Consider the following 22177-nt stretch of genomic DNA (forward strand, 5'->3'; position numbering starts at 1 on the left):
GGCACTACACAAGGGTCAATTGGTTCACGTGTTACTTCTGCTCACAAGGGACAGTAATATTATATTTAACTATGCATTTAATGTATTTTTCTATGTGTTTTTACATGCAATGTTTCCCCTGTGTTATGCTTGGCAGGCCTATTTGTGTGTAGTTAGGCATCCTAGACACTAGAGGGAGATAGGGAGCCCCTAGTATAAATGTTCAGGCCCAGACAGGGAGGAGGTAGGTCATAGTCAGGAGTCTGTGGAGACAGAAGTGAGAAGGCACCAGCCAGAGATATGCTGAGGGCCTCCTCCTGACATGCAGCTTGATAGCCCTGGCTGCTAGCTATGACCAGGAGGCTAGTGAAGAACTCTAGCCTGCCTGTAGATAAAGTGAGCCTCAGTTAGCTCAGAAGATTACCCCAGTAGAAGAGATGTACCTCCTGGGAGCAACCTGCAGCATCCCTCACAGTAAGGACAATACAGCAAGTTCAGATAAGTAACCTGATGGGCAGAAGTACTATAAAGTAAAGAGCAAGGGTCAATACTGGAGGAAGGATTTATATACCAAGGATTAAAGCCAGCAATTAGGCATCCGGGCCTTGGGATACAGCCAGCTAGAATAGCTGAAGGGGATAGAGCAGCACTGCACTGCAAAGCATTAACTGTTTGCCCTCCAAGTATCTTGCATGATTAATACCTGCCATTATTGAAAGAAAACCTGCTTGTGGAGTATTGTTCAAGGGACTGCATCATCATTATCAACTGTAAATTGGCTGTACAAAGTTGGATTGTTTTTCCAAAGTAAAGCAACGTTTGGTTCACCAACTGTGTACTCATTTAATCCTCCTACAAATCGGTGTGCCACCGTACAGGCACTGGCGTCACGAATCTTAAAGGGACCTTACCTAAGGCACTCAAAACACCTACAACACCCAGGGCACCTCACATACCATCAGGCCTGGTCCCTATCTACAGAGTGTGCCCCAGAGGAACTAGTGTCTGCCTCTCATTCACTGTCGAATGCCTGCCCATGGTTCTCCTCAGAAAAGTGAGTAACCCTCGATTGCCCATACCGTGACCTCACTATCGCTATACCCTGCAGGTCTGGCGTGCTGCATAAATTGGCGTCACGAACAGGATACGATCATTCCTGCCCCTTTGCGGATACAAAAACTGTGTGCCGTTATTTGCCTTAAAGTGACCAAGCCCTAAATGCTTTATTAAAAATTGTTGGGCCAAAGAACTGTACTAATTTGCGGTGTGAAACTGTGTTTTTTTATGGACTGTTTGCCGTTTGCGTAAGCCACCGCTTGCTGTCAGTGAATAGACAGCATTTTGCTCAAGATGGCCGCTTAGCTTGCTTGGATTTATTTGCTGCGTCATCTTCATACTAAATTGGCGGTAAAAATTGGCGCCTTCTGCTGAAAAGTGCGGGAAAGGCTATATGTCCGCGCCACCGCCCTGTCTGGACATTTGCATGTCTGCAGAAATGGACTCCGCCTCCCCCATACTGGAGTACCCGGGGGGCGGCCTCCCAGAGCAATTGGAGGATTTGTCTTTAATTATTAGTGCCGCCCTGTCGCTCTCCAAAGAAGAATCGAGCATGCTGGAAAGAAAAGACTACTCCGATTTAATTGCTTTACCTGTCGGGAGAAATTCGGACGCAACGCCGGAACCTGCGGCGGTCGTGCCAGAGCGTCCGGATCCCTTACCTGCAGCTGTGGCGAGTGCGAAGGATCCCTGCAGCGACGCAACATCTGAAAGCTTGGAAGACCAGATCGTGCGGCTAGAGCTTCAACTTTGTGGCCTGTGCCAGTTTGTCACCTCCAGAGTGGCGCCTCCGTCACCTGAAAAGGACGTAACCAAGGACTCAGACGCCTCTGAGCTAGAGGTAAGGATGCCTGCCCCTGTCCGGCGGCCAACAATTGTAAATGCCGCTGCTGTTGCGGCACCGGTGAAATTTACCTACGCCAGGAGTTACCGCGTACAGTCTGCAACACCGGAACCCACAGAACCGCTTGCAGCAGCGGTATCAAGGCCAATGCAGCCCACGATTATTATGCCTGGACCGATGCGGTCCCCAACTGTGATCACCCCTAGGCCTATGGGGCCAATACCAATTTGGGGTCCCTTCATGCTGCAGCTGCCCCTCAATACTGTGTTGTGGGCACATCCGCCTGTTGACTCTCACTACAGGCCCAATCTACAAATGGAGCCAGGGAGCACCGCTGTGATGCAAAGTGGATTTGATACGCCCCTGTGAATTGGCCTGCTAGGCCATTGATTTGTTTTCTTTTGCCAAAGGGACCTTATTGCTGAGGATTTAACCCTTCCGGGACAGGAGTCCTTTGTTTTGGTCCTTTGTTGCTGCTGCCAGTTATCCACGGCTCAGTGGTAGTATCGCCCGCTGAAATACCAAATGCAGCGAGACCATATTGTTTACAGGACCTCCTGCCTGCTTCTTCAATATTCGAGCCAAGTTGTGCCTATTTTTGTTTGCACCTTTAACCCTTTTTAACCCCCTTTTCAGGTTGATTAAGCGATCTTGCAGCACTTATTTTTATATGCCATTGTGAATAATGTGGATTATTTTTATTGTGCTGTGACTTTTATTATGCAACATAAATTCCAAGAAAATGCGCCCAGGGATAGACTCAAATGCACATGAGCCTCTGAGATATTGCTACTTTAAAGAAATGTGCCCAGAGATGGACTCCACTGTATGCGAGCCTCTGTGATCCTATACCTTCACCACTGCTGGATTGAAACACTTGCTGTGAATAAGAAAGGAACCTGGGTACGGACTCATGTTTGTTCTTTGAGCCTCCAAGAATTGTTATCTAATTGTTTTATATTTTTCTATGGACTATTCTGGTATCATTGATCAGGCCTGGTCTCTACATACAGAGTGTGCCCCAGAGGAACTAGTGTCTGCCTCTCCTTCACTGCTGCATGCCTGCCCAGGGTTCTCCTGAGAAAAGTGAGTAACCCTCGATTGCCCATACCGTGACCTCACTGTCGCTATACCCTGCAGGTCTGGCATGCTGCACTAGTGTGTGGCTGGGGGGATACAGAGGACACAGACGATACACCTCCCACAGAGGACAGCTTTTCATTGCCTCTGTGCAGCCTGGCACACATGAGCGATTACATGCTGCAGTGTCTCCGCAACGACCGCCGAGTTGCCCACATTCTAACTTGTGCTGATTACTGGGTGGCCACCCTGCTGGATCCCCGTTACAAGGACAACGTACCGTCCTTAATTCCGTCACTGGAGCGTGATGCTGGTGGCATTCCCACCTGACAGCGGGGTCGCAGTGGAAGCACAAGGCGATGGCAGAGGACGAGGAAGAGGTTGCCAATGCAGCTGGGGCACTGCAAGCACCTCAGAAGGCAGGGTTAGCATGGCCGAAATGTAGAAAAGCTTTGTCAGCACGCCACAACAACCAGCACCACCAGCTGATATGGAACGTCTTAGCAGGAGGCAGCATTTCACCAACATGGTGGAGCAGTATGTGTGCACACGCCTACACGTACTAAATGACGGGTCTGCCCCCTTCAACTTCTGGGTCTCCAAATTGTCCACATGGCCTGAGCTTGCCCTTTACGCCTTGGAGGTGCTGGCCTGCCCTGCAGCAGGTGTATTATCTGAACGTGTGTTTAGCACGGCAGGAGGCGTCATCACAGCCAAGCGCAGCCGCCTGTCCACAGCCAACGTGGACAAGCTCACGTTCATTAAAATGAACCAGGCATGATCCCTCAGGACTTGTCCGTACCTTGTGCAGAATAGACATGTATACCGGCACTAAGCAGCCATTGTTATACTGCAGCGCAATTGCTCCTGTTTGTATTTTGGATATTTCACACTCTTTTGGAGTGTACCTTAATTTTACAAAATTAAATTAAAACCAAAAACCTGTGTTGGCTATCTCGTCCTCCTCCACCGCTGCTTCCACCTAAACTGCTACGTCCACCGCCTCTTCAAACTCCTACTCCATATGGAACTCCACCTCATAAATCCATTTTTTTCTTTATTTTTTTGTACATGTTTTATTTTATATCATTTCACTACTTTGTCATTTACATTTTCGGGTGAAATTCACCAATTTTGGGTGTATAGTACCACTGCTATACCTAGTAGAACGGTAAAAAAAATAAAAAATAAATGTCAGTTACATTTTCTGGCGAAATAAACAAATTTTTGGGTGTATAGTACCACTGCTATACCTAGTAGACAGGTTAAAAAAAATAAAAATTGTCAGTTATATTTTCTGATGAAATTCATCAATTTTTGGGTGTGATGTACCACTCCTATACCTAGTAGGTCTTGGTTGACATTATACAATTTTAGACGTGAATAAACACCTGCTCTGCATAGGTGACAGGGAATAACATTTTATAAATAATTCAGTAATTAATGCGCACCACATCCTTTCATTCAATGTCTAAACTTTGAAAAGTTGTCACACTTTTATGCTTTAATAATTTCTCCCATATTTCAACTCTAATTTTAAATTTGAAAAAATGGATCCTCCCTTAAATTAGGTCTCTCTTTCTCCTGCTCCCTCTCCGGCCTGGAACCCTGATTCCCCGCCACCCGTGATCACCATGGTAGGCACATAAAAGAACATCGAAAATTGATAGAGCAGATATCAAATTGCATCGTGAACATCACGGGGACGTGCGACATGGTGGAGCAGTAAGTGTGCACACACCTACACGAACTGACTGAGAGGGGTCAGCCCCTGCAACTTCTGGGGCTCCAAATTGGGCACATGGCCTGAGCTTGCCCTTTACGCCTTGGAGGTACTGGCCTGCCCTGCAGCCGGTGTATTGTCTGAACGTGTGTTTAGCACGACTGGAGGGTTATATTTCCCAATGTTTTGGGGTGTACCCTAATTTAAAAAAATAAAAATAAATTTAAAACAAAAACGCAGTGTAGGCTACCTCCTCCTCCTCCTCCTCCACCGCTGCTTCCACCTACACCGCCACATCCACCGCCTCCTCAACCTCCTACTCCATGTGGACCTCGTCCTCCTAGATCAAGATTATTATTTTTAATTTTTATGTATTTTATGTTATTTAAAGTCATTTCCCTATCCACATTTGTTTGCAGAGCACTTCCCATGCTCTTAAGCACATTTTGACGCCATTTTCAGCCCTCTAGCCCTTTCCATGACATTTTTACAGACATTTTAGTGCTCAAAAGTTCGGGTCCCCATTGACTTCAATGGGGTTCGGGTTCAGGGTCAAGTTCAGGTCCTGAACTCAAACTTTTTTCCAAACTTCGGCCGAACCCGTCGAACCCGAACATCCAGGTGTCTCTCCCTATGCTTAGCTTACAATGAAATGGAAGAGACCACGCGGGATGAGGGTTTTGCAGGAGATGGCTATTTGCTGTTTGGCTAGCTGCACGGCATTATGGGCCATATCACATTCCCAGGTTTCTTACTTCCAATTTGTAACACGTGCAGCAGCTTTTCAGAAAAATCGGATTTGTTACTACGAAGAGTGAGGAAATTCGGCTTTGCAGCAAATCTAATTTTTCCTAAACTTCAGATCGAATTCCATTTCGGATGATTGATTCACTCACTACTAATCATGAGATATAACATTACGGTATATAATGCTCCTGCATACATGGCTCTGTATATTAGACTCCTGCATACGTGACTACTGTATAATAGACTCCTGCATACGTGACTCCGAGATGTGACTTTTATTGGTACCTCAGGTGTTGGTAACCCCTTTATCAGGGACCCTGTTTCCATGACTTCTGTATCTATTACTCCTATATGAGTGGTTCCTGTTATCTGTAAGTCCTGTAATAATGACTACTGCATCAGTGACTCTTGTATAAGGAACTTTTTTATCAGCAGGGGCGTTGCTAGGGTCTCAAAAGATCCAGGGCCCAAGTCTCAATAGATATATACCAAATTCTCAAAGTATCTGCCCAAAACATACACACACAAGCTCGCCCTAGGACTAAAGACATATTTTACTTGCTGCATGGACACTAACAAACATTCAGCACTATATGCCTCTCACATCCAGTACCTCCCAGGTGATGTCTCCTCTGATGTAGACGTTTTCTTTCCCCATCTTCTCCATTTGGGCCAGACAACTTCTTTCAACCGCGTCTAGTCTCTACAGAGGTTACCACACAGTCATCTTAGGTTCCTCACTTTTCATCCTCCCCACCCTGCTACCCCAACAATATTATCCTGGTGCTGCCCAGAATACTGTGCCTACTGTGCTCCCCAAAGCCTCTAAATACTACACCACAGAAATTATACTGCTATACAGATTAGTCCACCTATAGTAATATAAAAGTCCTATCTATAGCAATAATTGCCTCCCAGAGTGCCCTTCTTAGTAATACTGACCACTACAATGCCCCCAATAATGATACTACTCCCCAAGAGTGGCCCTGTTAGTGATATTGTCCTCCATATTGTGCCCAATAATAATGCCACCATAGTGCACACAGCAGTAGTAAGACTCTCTATAATATTAATAAGGCCCCCCTGTAGTACTTATCCACCATTCTAGTATCCCCAGTAGTTATAATGTCCCCTATAAGACCCCCAGTGGTTACTGTCTAATGCCCCCTAAAGTGCCCCTGTAATTATAGTGCTCTCCTGTAGTGCCCCAGTAGTTTAATGCCCTCCTGTGGTGTTACCAATAGGTATAATACCGTCCTGTAGTTCCCTAGAAGTAAGAAGGCCCTCCTGTGGTGCCTCTATCGGAATAATGCCCTACTGTGGTGTCCCCAATAGGTATAAAATCCTCCTGTAGTGCACTAGTAGTAATAAGGCCCTCCTGTGGTGCCCCCAATAGGTATAATGCTTTTATTTAGTGTCCCGGTAGTAATGATTCCCTCCTGTGGAGCCCAAATAGGTAAAATATCCTCATGTAGTGCACCAGTAGTAGAAGGATTTCCTGAATTGTATCGCCGTCCTTAGGTCGGCGAGGCAGTTGTATTTCTACCAGCCGTAAAATCCGGGGCCATGGACAAAACATCAGGTAATCAAGCCCCGAATGTTTTGACCTGGCGACGCCCCTGTTTATCAGTGTGCAGTACCCTAGACTTGGGGGTATCTGCAATTTGAAATAGTTTTGTATTGTAATGTTATGTATTGTTATGTATTGGCCTAGTGTACCAGCAGGAGGTGTGTTTGGCATTGGTAGACAGTAACAACGCTAACCACCCTGTTCTTCCCCTCTTGCTAGGAGTGGGCTGGTTTGACTTCCTGCCAGAAGACATAGCTCATGAAAAACCACAGAGGGGAGAGGAAGCACATGTCGGAGCACCTACTCCTGGGAACAATATATGATTCTCTAGAGAGAACTACAAAATTAATCTTCAAGAAAGCACCTGAGAGACAAAACACAGAGTGAACAGCAAAAACTGCTTTCCAGACACTGCTGCAAGGTAAGGGACTACAGTTTAGACACCTGTCACCTAAACCAGCAAGAGGCCAGACAAATATCAAGACTGAATCTGATAGTGGACACCTATACCCACAAGTGCCATTATATAATCTTCTAAATTGCCACCATACCTCCTCAACTGGTGCCAGAAACTGCACTTGAGTTTGCGGATACTGGATGTACAGCAAGTTCTATTTTGCACTTAGTAAAGAGAGACTTCTATGTTTAGGAGGCTGAGGGAGTATACTGTGACAGAACATGGAAGGAGTACACCATGACACAACACCTCATCAGGATCACAAACACTTCCATCCTCTACACCAGCTCCTCAGGGGCTCGCTGCAAGTGGTCCCCACACTGGTGACCTCGTAGCAGTGACCTCGGCATAAGATACCTTTTTTAGGGATTCATATATCGATGAGACTGACAACTGTGATCTCTGTATCTATTCTGTATATGTGACTACTGTATAGTTACTCCTGCTGTATATTGGTGACTCCTGTGTCAGTGACTCCTGGACAACTGATTCCTGTACTGGGCACTCCCATAAAGGTGACCACTGTATAAATGCCTTCTGAATTGGTGACTCATTTATCAGGGTGTCCTGTACAGTATCATGGACTTTGTATTGGTAACACCTGTGTCAATGACCCTGTATCAGGGATTCTTGGATTTAGGACTTCTGTATCAGTGACTACTATATCCATGGCTATTCTATTAATGTCTCCTGTATCCGTGACTCCTGTGTCTATGACTCATATACTGGTGTCCACAGTATTGATGAATTCTGTATTGGTTTCTGTAAGTGACTCCTATATTGTTGATTCCTACTGTATATCAATGACTCCTATATTGTCAGCAGTGACTAGCTATTGTTTTTAGTTACCCCCTATACAGTATTGATGACCCCTGTATCAGTGACCTCTTTCTTTTTGACAGAACAAGCTTTGTAATTTAGTCCTGCATTTGCATTAATTTGACTCAATGACCACAAGTGGATAACATCAAATCAACACGTTTCTGTGTACAAACTGGATTCCAAAAAAGTTGGGACACTAAACAAATTGTGAATAAAAACTGAATGCAATGATGTGGAGATGGCAAATGTCAATATTTTATTTGTAATAGAACGTAGATGACAGATCAAACGTTTAGGCCTAGTTCACACGAACGTATGGCTTTTATAGTTTTTTGCGGTCCGTTTTTTACGGATCCGTTGTTCCGTTTTTGAGTTTCGTAGTGTTTCCGTTTCCGTTCCGTTTTTCCGTTCCGTTTTTCCGTATGCCATGTACAGTATACAGTAATTACATAGAAAAAATTGGGCTGGCCATAACATTTTCAATAGATGGTTCAGAAAAAACGGAACAGAAACGGAAGACATACGGATGCATTTCCGTATGTGTTCCGTTTTTTTTGCGGACCCATTGACTTGAATGGAGCCACGACCCGTGATTTGCGGCCAAATATAGGACAAGCTCTATCTTTCAACGGAACGGAAAAACAGAAATACGGAAACGGAATGCATACGGAACACATTCCGTTTTTTTTTGCGGAACCATTGAAATAAATGGTTCCGTATACGGACCGTAGACGGAACACAAAAAAACGGCCCGTACACTCGCAAAAGAAACGTTCATGTGAACTAGGCCTTAATCCGAGTAAATGTATAATTTTAAAAGAAAAATAAGTTGATTCCAATTTTCACGGTGTCAACCAATCCCAAAAAAGTTGGGACAAGTAGCAATAAGAGCAATTATGTGAGCAATATTTTTTTAGTTAAGCAGACACTGCATATTCAAGCCACAGATCCCTTGATAAAGGTCAACACCGACCGAAACGTTGGGGTTGTACTGCTTAACTAAAAAAATATTGCTCACATAATTGCTCTGGATGGAACATTAAGTTGATGTAAAAACTACTATGAATTAAAAATTACTAACTGATAAAACGTATTTGGTGTGCCGTGGATTTCTCAAGTGAATCTACTGACGTGTGTCCTCTACGAGCACCCACCATCTAGGGTGTGCAGATCTCATATATTTCTTGGTTAAGTAGCAATAAGAGGCTGGAAAAAGTAAATTTGAGCGTAACGAAGAGCTGGAAGACCAATTAACACTAATTAGGTCAATTGGCAACATGATTGGGTATAAAAAGAGCTTCTCAGAGTGGCAGTGTCTCTCAGAAGCCAAGATGGGTAGAGGATCACCAATTCCCACAATGTTGCGCAGAAAAATAGTAGAGCAATATCAGAAAGGTGTTACCCAGCGAAAAATTGCAAAGACTTTGCATCTATCATCATCAACTGTGCATAACATCATCCGAAGATTCAGAGAATCTGGAACAATCTCTGTGCGTAAGGGTCAAGGCCGTAAAACCATACTGGATGCCCGTGATCTCCGGGCCCTTAAACGACACTGCACCACAAACAGGAATGCTACTGTAAAGGAAATCACAGAATGGGCTCAGGAATACTTCCAGAAACCATTGTCAGTGAACACAATCCACCGTGCCATCCGCCGTTGCCAGCTGAAACTCTACAGTGCAAAGAAGAAGCCATTTCTAAGCAAGATCCACAAGCTCAGGCGTTTTCACTGGGCCAGGGATCATTTAAAATGGAGTTTGGCAAAATGGAAGACTGTTCTGTGGTTGGACGAGTCACGATTCGAAGTTCTTTTTGGAAATCTGGGACGCCATGTCATCCGGACCAAAGAGGACAAGGTCAACCCAAGTTGTTCTCAACGCTCAGTTCAGAAGCCTGCATCTCTGATGGTATGGGGTTGCATGAGTGCGTGTGGCATGGGCAGCTTGCATGTCTGGAAAGGCACCATCAATGCAGAAAAATATATTCAGGTTCTAGAACAACATCTGCTCCCATCCAGACGTCATCTCTTTCAGGGAAGACCCTGCATTTTTCAACAAGATAATGCCAGACCACATTCTGCATCAATCACAACATCATGGCTGCGTAGGAGAAGGATCCGGGTACTGAAATGGCCAGTCTGCAGTCCAGATCTTTCACCTATAGAGAACATTTGGCGCATCATAAAGAGGAAGGTGCAACAAAGAAGGCCCAAGACGATTGAACAGTTAGAGGCCTGTATTAGACAAGAATGGGAGAGCATTCCTATTTCTAAACTGGAGAAACTGGTCTCCTCGGTCCCCAGACGTCTGTTGAGTGTTGTAAGAAGAAGGGGAGATGCCACACAGTGGTGAAAATGGCCTTGTCCCAACTTTTTGGGGATTTGTTGACACCATGATATTCTGATTCAACATATTTTTCCCTTAAAATGGTAAATTTTCGCAGTTTAAACTTTTGTTCCGTGATTTATGTTCTATTCTGAATAAAATATTAGAAGTTGGCACCTCCACATCATTGCATTCAGTTTTTATTCACTATTTGTATAGTGTCCCAACTTTTTTGGAATCCGGTTTGTATATTGTATCATATCAGCATAGGGTTAAAACTCAGAAGTTGACCAATTGGTCTATTGTAGTTAGATAATGGACTGCAAAGTGGAATTACTGATCCCATCCTCTGTATGTTTATAATCCCAGGAGCCATGGTGATGTCCATCATCATCTCTCTTTATCTCATCCTCTTCATCACTCACTTTATTATCCGATCATGGTGGAAACAGAATAGATACAAGTCATTGCCTCCAGGACCTACCCCAATTCCTGTGCTGGGAACTCCCAAGTATATGGATTTAAGATATGCTAAAAGGAACTTCACAAAGGTAAGTGCCTACAAGGAGAAATGGTGCGGTGCATGCTGGGTAATGTAGATGCAGTGCTCCCTCAGCATAGCATATTATCTAGTTCTAGGATGATCACTCTAAATTGAAATTCTCTAGGCTGAAACTCTATGGAAAAATGGTTCCACAAAATAAAAATAAAAATTTAGGATTATCCTCCCAGGCACTGACCATCTATTGCACCATGATGTGACACAAGCCAATGAGAAGCCTTTTTGTTGGTATAGAGCCGTTTGCAGACACCGAACAAGCAGAAAAAACTCCAGTGGCTGCTACAGGGCACATCATATTACTTTTTATAAGTATGTCTGACCATATAATACATCGATGAACGATGTCCATCAGGTAGTGAGCCACTCTTTGTGTATAATGGGGGGAGTCCGGATCAGGGAACTGCCCTTTACATAGTCCATAATATTCATGTATTCATTATACGCTTCATGAGAGTGCCCCAATAAAGGTGAAAGATGCTGATAAAATATTGATCGACATATTTTCTGATTATTTTGAGGCATCATAATTCCTGTGTGCAGTAAGCATAGCATGCCTTGATTGTTTATGTGCCTTTACTGAACATAGAAATTGATGGCCTATTGACGGCGATCCTTGGTGCTGGAGACTTGGGAGTAGCAGGAAGCACAAGGTTTCATCCCTTGCATAGCGACCATACCAAGGTAATGCAGCTCACTTTCCATTCAAGTGAATGATGGTTGAGCTCTATCGTACGTCCGTGCCAGAAACTATACAGCGGACTGAGCCTTTCAACCACTGATAGTTTATGGCACCAGCAGCTGCCCACAGCTTAATGGAGGTAAATCAAGAATATAATCCATGGAGATCTGAGGTCAGGGTTATTTTGGTATAGGGAGAGGTTGCAGTACACTTAATGGCACCAATTGTGTGGATTTTATCTGTGTATAGGAGAAGGCGATGTGAGGAGAATGGCAGCGGTAGTTGTGGCACTGATAGGTGCTATATTGGTTCATGGTGGCTGTGCAGTGGTGATTGGAGCGGGCACTTTCTTCTGTCTTCTTTCTGTTTTGGGGACTTCCGCCTAGTGTTAGCTGGGGTGCCCTTGATGGTGAACAGTTGGCAGGGTGGAAGGCCAAACAGCAAGAGCATGACTTGATAGTGGCAGTGGTGCAATGGTGGTGCAAGGAAATAATCAGGCCAGTGTAGGGGTAACAAATCCACTGTTTTTTACTGAGGTAGTTTAGGCAGTTTATAAACAGAGATAGTAGGTAGCATTCGGTTGTCACGGTCCCTCCAATGACAGAGGTTAGAAGTAGAAATGAGCAAATTGAATCCCACAAAGTGGAAATCGATCCAAATTTCAGGATAAATTCGATTCGCCTAGAAGGCGAATTTCCTCTTGCTTCCTGTCAGCGAATCAATTTAACCTTAAATAGTATAAAAAACTGAAAAAATTTAACTTACCTCCTCAATTTGCTTGCGGCGAGCCACCAGCCTCCATCTTGCTTGAAGATCTTGGCCGAAATCCCGTGCGGCGCGAGATTACATCACCATGCTGGCCGGTGTAATGATGTCACCACGCCAGCCGGTGTGATGACGTAACCTTGCGCCGCACAGGATTTCAGCCAAAATCTTTAAGCAAGATGGCAGCGGCCGGCCCGTTGCGAGCAAATGGAGTCGATAAGTTTGATTTTGTAAGTTTAAATTATTGTTACTTTTACACTCGGATGCCGTGATCATGTGTGAACGCGGCATCTTGGGGGTACAATGACGATGGCGGTGCTATCGCAGCTCCCTGTCATTGCACCCGCTACTTGCAACAAAATGCGCTTCGTGACAAAGTAATTTGTCACAAACCAAATTTTTGGGTAAGATTCGGCAAAGCAGCCAAATCAAATTTTCAATAAATTCGCACATCTCTAGTTAGAAGATCTGAGAGACTGACGGCACATGAGGTTATCTAACAGTCTCTCTGTTTTCATTTTTCAGTGTTGTTTTTGGTAATGACCACACCTCGTGTCACGTGCAGCTTGTGGTCATTACTGCTACTTTATTTAGTCTGAACTCACACTTCATACCATGCAGTATCTGCCTGGAGTTGAAAGAGCTGGTGTTTGGTTCGTTTCTATGTTCCTGCTCATTCATTTTCTATTGAAGATAAAATGTACTTCGCTTTGTATTTTGTTGTTCTCTATTGCTCATTGTTTACTAGGCCTCAGGAAGATGCTGGTTCGTTCATCTGGGAAGGAACCAGTAGTCTCAGACCCTGTCACTACTCCTAGGGGTTTTCAGGGTTACTAGGTCCAAGTTTCCGGTGTATGAATATTCCCACATTCAGGGTCTATTCATACTGACAAGAGTCAGGGCCAGGTTTAGGGTTTGCTAGGTGGTCACCCGTTCCCTTTCCTTATCCTTGAGGCCTAGTTCCTGGTCATTTTGCTTCTGTGGTCATTCTGGTGTTTATCCCCTTTCCCCACATTGTGACATTATCAACCGCCGAAAAATCGTCATTTTGTTTGTGTCAGTGCAGTGATAGATACTATTTCTGCACTGGTCGGACAATTGCAGGGACTGTCTTTGGAGGTAGCTGACCTCCGCACGACCATCTCACAGATCCAGAGACCACAGGCGGCGGGTCCTGGTAGCAAGAACCAGGCCTGTCCTGAACCTAAGGTCGCTCTCCCGGATAGATTTTCCAGGGGAAATGACAACTTTATCCGGTTCAGGGAGTCTTGCAAATTATATTTTAAACTAGGGGTAGTACAGTCTTGGGCTTTTTTGTTGCCAACTGGATAACAGTCCCTCCGGTCGGTAGATTACTTTTTTAGAGCTCTAGGTCTTATCTACAATGACCTAGATTGGATCTCCCTGGCCGAGACTAAGTTGCGTTGCTTACGGCCGTGAGAGCGTTCTGCGGAGACCAGACTGAAGCCAGAGTTTAGCACAGCAGAAAAAGAGAAAGCAATGTATCCAAGTTTGCCTGCCAGTTTACCCCAAAACTTGCTGGAACCAAGAGAAAGATCCAATATTGTCTGGATGCAAGTTTATTCGCATAAAGCCATTGAACTTTATAAAGTCTGCACTTTACTTATTCTCCACCAGCTACCACTCTCCCCTTTATTGCTACGGAGCCTAACCCTGCGAAGCGACGATATCCAGTTAAGAGCACCGTGACACACAGAACTAACAAGGGCACATCACCACTCAGCATCCCTAAAAACCTGGGACACGATGGACCCTGGGAGGTGGCACATTGCACTCTTTCCCTAAAGAGAGATAGTACCCCCCAAATCCTGAGTTTGGCCTTTCACCCAGCTAAGCCAATACTCTCTGCCCTGAGGAGGGGCAATCACCCTGAAACAGCTGTCTCCAAGTCATGTCTCAAGGCCTATTTAAAGGGTCGAACATTGGCCTATAATTCTTGTCACACTGATTAAGGAGCGCTCTCCCCAAGGAGAGATAGTACCCCCAAATTCTGATGCATTGCAACATTGCTTTTCATGATAGTCAATGGGGTTGTGATGCAACATGCCACATGCCTTGATCGTGATCCAACAGTGGCAAGAATCCAACACTCACATTCTACTTTGCCATCATAGACCACTGTCTGTCTTTGTAGCCAAATCACAGCTTTAAAATAGTTGCATGGCAACAAGTTCCAGACAAGTCATAGAAATGGTTTTAGTAATGTGACTTTTTGTTTCTTATTTCATAATGTATAGCTCTATATGGATCAGTCAGGGTTAACAATCTTGATTCTGTTCTTTTAGGAAGCTAGGTGGTGGATGCAGATCCGCTCCTAGTTCACTGTATTGTGTGACAGCTGAGGATGTGAGAGGAGCTACATGTTCCCACTACTTGAAGATTTGTATCAAGAAAGCCATCTCCACTCTACAGTACTCCACAGAGAGCTAGAAATAACTAGAAGGTCCAGAATCTGCATGGCTGAGCACTGGGGTTAGTCAGTAAGGTATTCGCTGTTTAAGGCTGATAGAGACTTTAGTGCAGTGAGAGGAACATTGCTAGTACACCCTTGACCCATCTTACCTTAACCCTGTACCCCTCAGCTGAGAATTACAGACAAGTTTGCAAGAACCTTATTGCCAGCCTTAGATTCTGCAGAGAGAGAGAGAGAAAGAGAGATACTTTGGAGAGACAGAAAGAAGGAGTACTACAACCCCCCATCTTTGTCTACTGTATATCCATACAGTGCTATTGGTGTATATGTTTTTGATACTGTTGGATGTACTACAACTCTCATTCTGCACTTTAGTAAAGAGAGACTTGTTTATTTTTTTTACAATCATCCTGGTTACTGATTAATGCACTATACAGTCGTAACACCAACAAAGGTCCCAGAGCCAGAATGTGGGTAGTAGCAGCACCAGGTATTCAGCCAAAAAATAGTACTAGTAGTAGTAGGCAGCAGTAGCCCCTGGCTTTGAAAAGGAGTAACATTATCTTTGAGGAGAAAGCGGATGAGATTATGGATTAGATAGTTCAGTCCTCCTCTCAGTCATATCAGGAAGACGTGGAAGTGACTTTGGAGTTCCGTTCTGTGGAGCCAGCCTTCTCTCCTGCTGCTCCTTGCAGCCCCAGAGAAGGCTTTCAGTGGAGTCATCTCAATCTTCACTGCCCCTTGCAAATGGAGCACATTCCTTTTTCCATAGAAGTGGCAATAAAACACCACCGAGCCCTACTGCTGATAGTCAAGAAAGTTTCCCTGTTGATGACTTGTCACAGTTTGGTTTTCCCTGAGGAGGAGGTTTGGGAGACTGGGGACCCCATGCATAGCTGTGTGTGAGCCACAGCATTGAATTTGGGGGCAGTGAACGTGGAAGTCGGAGAAAATGATATCTGAGTCTGATAAAAGCTGCAGGGAGGGTGAGAGCTCTGATAACGATTGTGTGCAGGACAGGACCTGGGAGCAGGATAGGGGTGCTGAGAAGAAAGCAACATCAGAGGAGAAGGGTCGTGGCAGCAGCAATAAAGAGCAGAGGTGACCAAGGCCACGTCTGTTTTAGGACCTGGTGATGTTGTTGACACTGTGGGTGGGTTAGGCTTAAAATATGCCAGAGCTAAGCTGAGCTCGGTTTCCTGTAGCTTTGTGCGAGCAACTCCTGTATGGCGTTTCTTCTCCATAAGGCAGGCACACAAAACCACAGCAGTGCCAGATCTGCAGGATTAAAATAAGCCTTGGCCATTCAAACAGTCATAGGAACCCAAGCTCTATTGCAGCACATGAGGCAGCATCACCGCTTCCTTTGGGAAATTACAACTGGCAAGCATTACCAATCAGAACAAGTCTGTCATCCTTCTCCTTGTACTCTTTGTAGCAGCCAACCCACATCCCCAAGCAATACAATATCTTTGCCATCATCATCATCACCCCCACCTTCTTCTCCTGCTAGGACTACCTTGTCCTCGGCTCTATCTTGAGACATCTATAATGGAAAGTTTGGTCACAAATAAAATTTTCTCTAGTAGCAATTATAGTAGCTTGTCTACGAGCTGAACCCCCCACCTGGTTTCATTACTGGTGGTGCAGTCACTGCAGTAACATTGTAGTAGTGTCTTGTACTCTCTCATGGAAGAGAAGGCGGACCACAACTTATAATTTTCAATGTATGGCAAGCTGCACTCTACGGTGGACACCTGGAGCAGTTGTTACAGGCAGGGACAGTACATGTCTTTCACGGTCCACTGGGTCCATGTTTTTTGCGGCAGTGGAGAGGTAGCACCCCAGCAACATGGCCAGGTCCTTTTGACCCCCTCCCAGCCATATCATGGGTCTGACCCAACAGCAGCAGGGCACAGCATCGCTCCTACTCCCCCTCCTTCTTATGGCATGTGTCAAGTCAAGCGTTGCCACGCCATGATGTGGCTGCTCTCACCCTGCCTGATCAGCTCCACCAGCTGGCTGTCACCTCACCAACTCAAACCGGGTTAAGGTGGTCAGCGACAATGGGCGCAACATCCTGGCCGACTTGAACCAGGGGGGAATAACACATGCTCCCTGCATGGCCTTTCTTAATAATGCTCTGGCTTGTGCAAGGTGCTGGCAATGTCCAAGAGACTGTTCCTCTTTTCAGCCATTCTCATATGGTGAGGAATGCTCTCCTGGACATGCAGCATCAGAATGGTCTGCAGCAACACCACTTAATCCGCAACGTTCCAAGTCGCTGGAATTCAACATAAGATGCCACAAAAAATGCAAGTGCAAATGGTAACTGTAATCAATGTTGTTAAAATAAAATAAAAATTCATAGAAAATTAACAAAAAGAGGCAACATGTCCTATGAGACTAGAGGGTGCTATATACCAATTTTCAGGGCATTTGGAGCAACTTTGTTTAGGACTGAAACGATAACCAAACTTTTTCAAAAATTCGGTGAACCTGAACTGAACTGACTCTCGAATAGTTCACTTCACTCATCCCTAATGCAGACAGTTATTTACAAAGGGTGAAGTTCTTTGTGACAAAACATGAATAAATTCAGTTTTTTATCTGTTTTATGTTTCCTCCATCAGCTTAGTCAGAAATACGGATCAGTATTTACCATCTGGAAAAAGTCAGAACCTGTGATTGTTCTTTGCGGTTATGACACGGTGAAAGACGGCCTGATGGATAACGCCGAGTGCTTCTGTGAGCGACCATATATCCCAGTAGTGTACAACTTCAGCAAGGGATACGGTGAGATTAACACATTACAGTTACACATGTTAAGAAAATACACAGGTCCAACCTCTAGTCATATTTGGTTTCTCCAGCCTAACATAAATAGTGATTTCACACCTCTTTTCAATCAGCTCTCCTCTGTGTCTAAGATGTAAATCAGAAGCAGAAGTCACCAGTATGTATTTAATTCTCGTATTTCTCTTAAAATGGGTAAAAATTTATGAAATGTTCTTGCAGTGTTCTTTTGAGGTTCTGCAGCAGCTGCGGTTGTGCTAGGAGGCACACCCAGCCTCAACTCCTCACTTCTCATTCCCTTGCTGACAGCTTTCTCTGCCTTTCCCTTTTCTACACAATTGTCCTTTGTTTTAATTCTTGCCTTTCCTGTTAATGTTCCCAGCAGTAGACTAGAAGCTTGATTGTGACTGTTCACTGTCCGGATGATTTTCCTGGCAGACACGGTCACACCATCCACCCTCATTCACAGCCCAGCACAGAATGACGTTCTGCCAGAGAACCTCCCTGCATGCTGCAGCACTGACTGGCACATCTAGGCTGTCTGTCGGCCTGGGAGCTAATCAGGACAAACCCCGGCTCCCCCTACTTCCTCTCAGGCACATGTGTGCATCATTCTTCTTCCTCCCTAGTGCTTTTTCCCATCCACATGTGCAGTAAATTGGTGCTATGCGCCATTATACTGGATTTGTCAGAAACTAACCTGAAAAGGTTCGGGTGTGTATACCAGCTGAAATTTTAGGAAGTTTATAATGAACCCGGTTTGTTGCAAACTGGGTTGCTCATCTCTATTGCATACTATTGCAGTTACAATAGTAGTACCTCCATGTCTGGGGTACTACACTTCTCTCATAGCTGACTCTTCACTGTCATCCAGAAGCACGCCAAATCTCCTACCTTAGGAGAGAGCCTGTGCAGAGCCACACTACTGGATCCACACCCATGAGAAGAGTAATCGTTAACCTGATGTGCCTCAGTGGGAAACATTACAACTTTTTTAAAGGCATAGAATCTGTAAAATAATAAAAAAAAAAAAAGTTAAACCCCATCGGCATAAACAATTCACGTGCACAGCAACAAGCTGTCAGTTCAAATTTACTATTGTGTAAGGGGTGAAGGTCAATGCTCTCATGAGACAAGCCACAGAAAACACATAAGAAGGAATGTAAATATTAGTGATGAGCGGCAGGGGCTATATTCGAATTTGCGATATTTGACGAATATTTTGTAGAATATTCGTCATATATTCGCGAATTTAAAAAAAATCCGAATATATAGCAATATATTGAATATATTGCTATACATTTGTTTTTAGAATATTCATCATTTTTCATCATCCATCTGAAGTGAACAGAACACATGATTCCTCCCTGCTTAAGGTGTCTGGTTCCCCAAAAAAACTGTTCTTATCTGTCCGGGCTCCCTAGGATTTCATCCTGCTCCAGTCAGTGCCCGTTGCCGTGTGCATGGAGCATCCCCATCTCCATGGAAATGCCTCAGGGCTAGAATATACCATCGGAACTGAGTTTTCACGATCTTACAACAGCGAATAGTCTTGTCATAAGACTATGCAACCAATAGAGGGCGCTATTCATAACTCATGAACAGCACCCTCTATTGGTTGCATACTCTCATGACAAGACTATTCGCTGTTGTGAAATCTTAGATCCGATGGTATATTCTAACCCCGAGGCATTCCCATGGTGATATGGAAGCTCCATGCGCACGGCAAGGGGCACTGACTGGAACGGGCTAAAATCCTAGGGAGCCCGGACAGATAAACACTGTTATTTTGGGAACCAGACACCCTAATCAGGGAGGAATCATGTGTACTGTTAACTTCAGATTGATGATGAAAAATGACGAATATTCTAAAAATCTAATATATAGCACTATATTCGATATAGTGCTATATATTAATTTTTTAGAATATTCGTAATTTTTTTTCCATCTGAAGTCATGATTCCTCCCTGCTTAAGTTGCTTGTGGGCCAATGACTCATTGGCCCACAAGCAAGAAGCAGGGAGGAATCATGTGTTCAGATGGAAAAAATGACGAATATTCAAAATATTCTCGAATTATCAAAGTGCCGATATTCGCGATAAAAATTTGTAATTCAAATATTCGCGCTCAACAATAGTAAATATATGACCCCCTGGTGTTAGAGGGACATTTCTTTCATTATCATGGGAGACTAATAAATATATTATAATATATTCCAGCATTAACATCTCAATGTTCTTCTCTCCTTAGATGTTAATGGACCGCGATGGCGCTCACTTCGTCGATTCACCGTAGATTTTCTTAGGAAGTATGGGATGGGGAAGAAGGTCATGGAGATGAGAATATTGGAAGAGTCCAAGTACCTTGTCCAAGCTGTAGCAGAGTCAGGAGGTGAGTAGGATTCCCATATTCCGAATGAAAAACAGTTCATAGCTCTCAGGATCATGGGGAACATCGGAGAATAAACATTATCAAATCCATTCATTAGAATTAGAATTTCTTTAGATTTGATTCAGGAGACTTTTTCCAGAGATAGACGGAGAATTTGAATAGAATTTCCTGGCCGATTTGGACAAATTCTGGGATATTTTTTCATCTGTAGTATACAGTAAAGATAATCAATCTTCACACTACCTTGTGTAACTTATACAGTTGAGTACCCCATACCAAAACAAATGAAATATATTTCCTTATACAGTATTTTCCCTGCCAGTTCAATTATTTGCCTAAACTCAGCCTTCTTTGGTCTAGCTATCAACTCTAAAATCGCCATCCACTCCTTGTATCTATGGGCTGTATATCCTCAGCTCCTGGTGTAAAGAAGATGGATTTCTGCTTGTATGGGAAGTGTATTCAGGTGTCTCCAGAGTGCATGCGCGAACACAAGGAGCAGGGCATGGATAGTGAACACAATGATAATTAACAGTTAAACAGTTAAATTACACAACTTATTCACCCCAATTTGAGAATCAAGGCCAAATGGAATTACTTATCTGTTAAACACCCCAATAACAGTAAAATTACACAGTTCATTCACCTCACTTTGAGAATTAAGGCCTAATGGAATTCCTATTTTATAAAAAAAAATAAAGGGGGACACCACTTATTCATTCCAATTTGAGATTCAAAGCGTAATAGGTCTGCTTATCTATTAAACAAGCTGGGCACCCCAATAACAGTTAAATTACACTACTTATTCACCTCAATTTGCGAATCAACGCATAATAGAATTGTGCATATTTTTTACAAGGTGGACACCCCATTAATAGTTAAATTAGACAATTTGGGAAAAAAAGGAGTAATAGAATTGCTTATCTATTAAGCAAGTGGACACTGTTCAATGCAGGGATTGATGTAAACTGAGCTGTCTCCTATGGATCCCTTCAGCTTCAGATTGCACAGGCTGCACTGCCCCTGCACTGTCCCTGCAGTCTCCCTATTTTCTCCCTACAGTATGTAAAACTCTCCCTATGATCTCCTTACACTGTCCCTACACTGTCACTGCAGTATCCCTATCCAATAGTATACAATTAAATCTTTTTTAAACACTGTCCATAGCACTTGTCATGTCTCTCCCTAAGCTCAGTTCACTGTAAAATGGCTGAGACCCGGACGGGATTCGTATTTTTACAAGGCTTTGACATCACTGGGGATAGCTATCTGCTGATTTGCTGGCTGCACTGCATTATGGGTGATCGCTTGTTCCCGGGCTTGCTTTCACTTTGCAACACATGTCACCAGCATTTTAGATAAAAATAGATTAGTTACCACGAATCGCCAGGAAATTCTGGATTCATTGCAAATCAAATTTTTCCTAAATTTCAAATCGAATTCTACTTTGGATGCTTCGATTCGCACAACACTAATAATGTGTAGAGATGAGTGAAGTTTTCAAAAATTCTATTTGGTCGCTTCGCCGAATTCGATTCAAATTAACTCGTCATGAATTGTGGTCTTTCCCAGCCTGCAGTTAAACTTTAGAGACAATGTATCCTGGTCTATATCACTGTGCAGTACAGCAACATGGATAGCTAGTCCTTTCTGGTAACAAAACAGTTACTGTACGTCAGAATGACACGCAGGTCACATATATGGATGCGTGCATCATCGTGCAGGCCACCAACTTTGCTAGCTAACCCCCAGCTAAACAAAATACAAATAAAACATACAGCATCCTTCAGTGAAGAAGGCTGTATGCAGGTGTCTCAATAACTCTTGAAGGCAGAGCCAATAAAGTAGTCGAGAAAAAAAGTTTTTTAATCCATGTAATAGCAGTGCAAACACTATTATTTGAATAGGGTTCTGTTAGATGTAGAATGACTGTGCATCACTATTT

General features: G+C 43.9%; 1 protein-coding gene across 3 annotated transcripts in view; it reads left to right on the forward strand.

Moving 5' to 3' along the window:
* LOC121002842 (cytochrome P450 2C29-like) overlaps nucleotides 1-22177 on the forward strand; it is a 125977-nt gene that overhangs the window by 50204 nt on the left and 53596 nt on the right. For 2 of the 3 annotated variants that reach the window (XM_040434452.1, XM_040434453.1), the window contains exons 2-4: nucleotides 10975-11156; nucleotides 17679-17841; nucleotides 20092-20232. In XM_040434452.1, the coding sequence (XP_040290386.1) occupies nucleotides 10980-11156; nucleotides 17679-17841; nucleotides 20092-20232 (481 nt within the window). In that variant the 5' untranslated portion in view covers nucleotides 10975-10979. Of the gene's footprint in view, nucleotides 1-7892; nucleotides 7972-10974; nucleotides 11157-17678; nucleotides 17842-20091; nucleotides 20233-22177 lie in introns of all 3 variants that reach the window. The other variant, XM_040434451.1, reaches the window with a different exon arrangement.

The sequence above is a fragment of the Bufo bufo genome, chromosome 5, assembly GCF_905171765.1.
Source record: "Bufo bufo chromosome 5, aBufBuf1.1, whole genome shotgun sequence".
NCBI classification, from domain to species: domain Eukaryota; kingdom Metazoa; phylum Chordata; class Amphibia; order Anura; family Bufonidae; genus Bufo; species Bufo bufo.